Source organism: Dendroctonus ponderosae, unplaced genomic scaffold (genome assembly GCF_020466585.1).
Source record: "Dendroctonus ponderosae isolate FM_Combo_2020 unplaced genomic scaffold, Dpon_F_20191213v2 Dpon_F_20191213_8, whole genome shotgun sequence".
NCBI lineage: Eukaryota > Metazoa > Arthropoda > Insecta > Coleoptera > Curculionidae > Dendroctonus > Dendroctonus ponderosae.
This window is the reverse complement of record NW_026019016.1, coordinates 11,925,699-11,931,480: the sequence shown is the minus strand read 5'-3', so window position 1 is coordinate 11,931,480 and position 5,782 is coordinate 11,925,699. Positions and strand designations below refer to the sequence as shown.

Here is a 5,782-nt window from a genome sequence, read left to right as displayed (position 1 = left end):
GTGGCGTCATCTAGCTTGCGATGCACAAAAGTGAAAGTTCTTTACTATCCGCTTCTTTTTTACCGGTATTTCGCACCTCCCGTACTACCAGTCAAAAATGGAACATACCCTATCAAGCAGTTCCCTCTGTCGGCCGAATTAAAAAGGTACTTATCCAACGGATTGTTATGAGCTCGATATAACTTTGTCTGTCACCGTTCGGAAACCTATAAAATCTTATCGGTCTTATAACTTTATCCACTACATAGTTATGGAACCAATAGGGCAAATGTTGAGAAACCGGGCATAAATGGTGCTTTTAGAAAGTTAATGTTGGCAGTTTGATGATTCCTGAGACGTTCTTACATGTCATCTTCAAAAATGATTCTATCGTCTATTCGTCCCTCCAAATACAGCCAACCTTCCCCGTCGTGTTTTGTTAAGTCTCCTGTTTTAAAATACCCCTTTTCTATGGCTGCTATTGTTCGGGAGTTGTCCTTGAAATAACTGGAAATGTAAAATTCCAGAGATTTACCAGAAGATGTTCTTCAATCCAGACCCAAGCATTAGCCCGTCTCCATGAAAATACAGCTCGCCAATTTGGCCTGGGCCGACCGATTGTTTAGTCTCGGGATCCAGGATTTTCACTTTACAATTTCTGAGCAATTTTCCGACAGCAGTTGGTCTTTCCAGAGCCTCACTGGAATTAAAACATCAGTGTAAACCCAAGTTATCAATATTTGTTAAACCTGTAGTTTGCTGCAGGTACTGCGGCAACCAGTCCAGTTTCCGTTAGCGAATAAACTTGGATAAACTTCACGTTGGGTAGAACTCTCCTCATTTGCATCAGATCGTTTTTAGAGGTGTTTACCACCCCTACTACTGCGCATTTCAAGCAACTGAGGTTGAAGTCCTTAAACATACATTGTGTTTCATCGGCTTCTAAGAACATTAATCGATGAATTATAATAGTAAGCCTTACTTTCACTGCTACGTTGCCCGTAAGTCTCAAAGCCAAAACAGAGCCTAAAACGGCTACATCGATGACAAAGTCATGAATCATCTTGCAAGCAGTTCTTTCGTTGAAACTTGGAGCCATTATTCGCGTCACTCCAAATTCAAGGGAGGAACAGGCGATAATGGTTTGCGTTATCCAGGATAATGGGAAGAACGAAATCACCTTGGATGGATTCTCCAGCATTTCCATGAAGTTCAAGCATTGCAAGTAGATGTTGTGATGGGATAAGCAAACCAATTTAGGTTCGTCGCATGTGCCTAAAAACCGATTTACAAAATTTTGGTTCCGAATTGGTCAGTACAGGCCACCTTGTGTTGGCACTATAAAAGCCACTTCTTTGCTCGGATTTTCAACAAAGAATGGCTTGAAGTTAGTGTCTTCTTTAAATGGAAACAGCTTGACGAACTTGATGGTAGCGGAAACTTCATCTCCAAAGCTGACCACTTCCGAAGTTATATTCAGCGACAGTAAGATCCTGTCGATTTGACTCACTGTTCTTGAATCGCAAAAGCACATTTTCGGTTTGGCTTTCTTTACAAGCTCCAAACATTCCTAAAAAAAGAATTAACTGAGATTTATTGGGAACTACCGATTTTTAAGCAGTGTTGAGTGATCACGGTCTTTAACCGACAATCAGCCCTGTGCTGTATCATAAACGCTGTTTTTAACGGCCACACGCTATGACAGCTTCTGTGCTTAATCAGCGCAGTTTTCTGTTTTAGCTATAACTTGTTTTTAATATGAAACAAAAATATGTCTTTTGGTGGTCTTATAAGGTTAGCTTTATTAGAGCAATTGGTAAATGGTCTTGAAAATAAACTTTATTTTCCTCCACAAACTCTACTAAATTTTCAAATTGTTTGCGGGTTGTTTTTCTTCCTCTTCTGTACATGCTCCATTGAAAATGTTTGAGAACAGTCAAGAACAATAATGAACGAAATTGAAAGTGAACGCAAATCATAAACAAGCAAGTCTAACTAATAAACATTCGTATAAAGGCATCTCACTTTATGCATTTTTAACGTTTGTTGGATAACTAGGTCGGAAACGCATACGTTAAGGCGGCGGTCCCACAGAACCACTTGGCTTAGGAGATTTTCTGGAAGAAATTTTAGGATTTTGTTAGTAATTTGGTCTGGTCCGGGAGCTTTGCGTGTTTTACGGAGGAGATTTGCTTCAGTTCGGTCAGTGTTACGGGTGGAATTTGGGGAAATTTGTCTGTGGTTGTTTTTCTTCGAAATCAGGGTTGTTTGTCTGGGACATGTTGGGAGAAAACTAGTGTTCTAGGGAGTCGGAGAAGACTTCAGTTTTCTCCTCATCCTTATTATTACTCTCCATATTGGGGGGAAGTGTGTTTTTGTTTTTCCTCTCAAACTCTTGGTGATTTTCCAGGCGACGGTGTCGCCTGTTGGTATGTTTTCCTCAGATATAGGATAGGATAATAGCTCGGACCACTTTTCGCTCTTAATGTTTTTTGTTTGAATTTGTGTTTGTTTAGTGAGGCGGTTAACTTCTTGGTTGAGTTAAGCATCAGAGAATTGCTTGCACCCTGCGTTTTAGTTTGTTTCTCTTTTCAATAAGTTGTTTAAGTTCTGGCGGAAGGCCGAAAGGGTTTTCATTTGAGTTTAGTTTTTGGCTTTCGGCTTTCGCAAGAGCTGTAGAGATAAAATTTGAGATTTTCTCTGAAAGGAAGTTAAGCTCGTTAACGTTTTTGGGAGAGTCGCCTGAGTTTTAATCTTGCCAAGGTAGTATGCGAGGGCGTTCCAGTCGGTGAGTGCAATTGGGGCTAGGGGGTTGTTTGTCTATTCTTCGGTGATGTCAATGATTATGGGGTTGTGATCGGAGCTAAGTGAGTCAGAGTTCAGTATGTTAACGGAGTGGGAAATGTTATTTGTCAGGGCTATGTCTATTATGACGGAGCTTGAATTTGGAAATTGAGGTTTTGTGAGTATTTGTAAGTTTTCGGCCTCATCGTTGTGAGAATTGCAATTCCAAATGGTGTTTTTGGAGTTTAAGTCTTCTGCGAGGAGTGCAGAGATGTTTTTGTGGAAAAGGTTGCCATCTTAGTGCGGTTCTGTGTATGTTGGGGGGATTGTAGGCAGAAATTATAAAAATTTGGGAGTTTTCATATTAAGTATTAGTGCTGTGTGCTATTTGGGTGTCAGTGATTGGGGACATCTGGGACATACATGGGTTCCATTATGAACATTCCATGTATGTCCCAGGAATCTGTCAGAGTTAATACACTGAATGTTCATGGTATGTTCTGGGAATGTACATGCGTATGTTCTGACAATGTACCTGGTATGTCCAGTGAATATACATGTGTATGTTCAGTGAATACACATGTGTATTTTCTGGGAATGTACATGGTATGTTCAGTGAATGTATATGGTATGTTCAGGGAATATACATACATATATGTAACGAAAGAAAAACATTTATTTCATCTTATTAGTTTATTCACATATTTAAGTATTTACTAATGTAATTTTTCAACAACAAGAGTTACTTGCAACTAATCTAAAACTAATTAAATGGATAATAAATAAATTGAAATACAACTTATAACTACGGACTAAAAATCTAATTTAACATTTTCAGCATTTTTGCCGTTGTCGCAATGATATGTGACTGTGAGATAAAACACAAACTTTTATCTAAAAAACTGCACTTATTATTTGATATTCGTTACTTGTTCCCGCTCTGTGGCTTTTGCCTTTTCATTTTGTTCTCAATCCATTATTAACAATTTTAATCCCAATTAAAGTGTTCTGTGTAATGTAAGTGTACTGATGATGATCATCATTCTTAGTCGGAAAGCACGGGAGATCACTTCGCCCACTGCCTCATCGCCTTTGAAAATGTCCACCGCAGTTGTGGACGAAACGTCAGGAAGAAATTCCGATAGACCACGGCTTCAAAGCCCGGAAAACATTCCTAAATATGATTTAATCGTTTACTTCTTGGTTGTCCCGATGGTTTTTTCTGCTGACTTTTTTATCGTTTGTTCAATATGGTTCCACAAACCTTCAACATCCAAAGTGCAATTTTCATTTCCAATGAGCTTCTGTTCCAGTTCTTGTTCGTATTTTTGTTGTTATGCTGGATTCTGTAGTTTCTCTATGTTCCATTTTGTGGTTTGCTTAGTTTTTTTTGTTTTTCTTAGTAGATATTCTGATTTGTAGTTTGGCTTTTACCAGAAAATGATCTGTAACTCCGTCTACTCTAAGGGTTGTCTGCTTGTCTCTGGGACCTATCGTCCATCACGACATGGTCAATCTGGTCAGGTTTGTTTATGGGTGTACTTATGAGGGAACATTGTAGATTTTATCAGCATGTTATTAGCTGATGCTAATTCTATTAGTCGTTTAATATATTGTGAAGGCTATGTCAGCAGTAAAGCTGATTATTCTCTATTATTGCGTTAAAAGCAAGTCATAGAACGAGTCCTAAGTGACTTCGTCCTTGTCTTCTGTAGGAGCATATACTGATAATAAGGATATGTTATACAAATGTGCTTTGATTCGTATGCAGCAGAGTCTATCTTATAGGTTCAAATCGCAGAGCACAAGCTGCTCTTTTTGACGAAACCGGTTCAATACTCTGGCTGTCTAAACTACTTACCTTAAAAGGTGAGTCTGGATTTATAGGACACACTATTGCACCCAAAAATAAAGTGGCAACCAAAACTATAGTCTGATGGGCGTGAGTTTTGCTGTTAATTAAAATAATATCGTTTTTGCCCACTCCTCTGGCCTGCATCTCGATTGCCAACCTCACGCTTCTTGTCTTCACAGCCCTTTTAGTTTCTGTGATATTGTTAATTGTATCCACCTGGAATTAATATTTGTTTTAAAATTGATGGACTGAGCTGCGACAAATTCGGACCTGCAAGACTTTGTCGGACTCATTGTTGAGTTGATCGAAAAATCTATAGCCCAAACCGCCATAGTTTAAAGGTATAATAAACTTGGTTCCATTGATGTCGGCACCAAAATATCCAGGGTTTGAGCCAGGCACGGTACTTCCTTCCGACTTCAAAGAGCTAAACTTGAATGACATTATGTTACCGCTTTCACCAGCTTGAAAGTTGATTGTTATTCACTATAACCGGTTTTTTACTTTTTCTTTTATGTCAAAATGAATGCCCTGATTTTATGAAAATTCTTCGTCATACAGTTTCTCAAGTTATTCTACTTCAAGTTAAATATTTATATACATTTAGCATATTGCATATTGAAAAAAACACAGCTCTAATCTTTTTTAAAACTTCATTCTGACATTAAGAGCCACTAAACAGACCAAACACACTGAACCAATCACGCTAAAATTAATATAAAAATTAGGGCACTGCAGACAATTCTTCAAACCAATTACTATACGAACGCACAGATATGACTATGATAACAGAAAGACTGATAGAATCACAGACACAATGGGAAAACTAGGGGCCCCCACAACCGGGCCCTGATTACAAAAGGCCCCACTTTGTCTTGCAACTCATAGCAGACAATCCGCTTTCTTTTCCCAACAACTTAGTCTTAGTGCGGGTGCATCTGTAGATCTGGCAAACTTTTCAAATACACATGCGTTAATAAACAGTGATTTTGATATATTAATTATTGAGTGTGATATGATTGTGTTCGGTGTAGTTTATTTTATAACGCTGATAACAATGAAACAACCAATTAACAAGGGAGAAGCTGCAGATACTGCAAATACTAAGTAAGGGTGCTCATGTACTATATGCCTGTTCGAGTTTCGCGTTCTTTTTAATTTCCA

The 5,782-nt window shown here is 38.4% G+C and overlaps 1 protein-coding gene across 1 annotated transcript in view; it reads right to left on the bottom strand.

Moving 5' to 3' along the window:
* LOC109536198 (4-coumarate--CoA ligase-like 9) overlaps window positions 1–5,291 on the bottom strand; it is a 7,892-nt gene extending 2,601 nt beyond the window's left edge. The window contains exons 1-7 of the mRNA XM_019902310.2: window positions 4,889–5,291; window positions 4,625–4,834; window positions 1,306–1,549; window positions 962–1,254; window positions 729–892; window positions 539–679; window positions 346–486 (exon numbers count right to left, since the gene is read on the bottom strand). Coding sequence (XP_019757869.2) covers window positions 346–486; window positions 539–679; window positions 729–892; window positions 962–1,254; window positions 1,306–1,549; window positions 4,625–4,834; window positions 4,889–5,062 — 1,367 coding nt within the window. The 5' untranslated portion in view covers window positions 5,063–5,291. The remainder of the gene's footprint in view (window positions 1–345; window positions 487–538; window positions 680–728; window positions 893–961; window positions 1,255–1,305; window positions 1,550–4,624; window positions 4,835–4,888) is intronic.
* Between the last annotated feature and the right edge of the window lie 491 nt (window positions 5,292–5,782).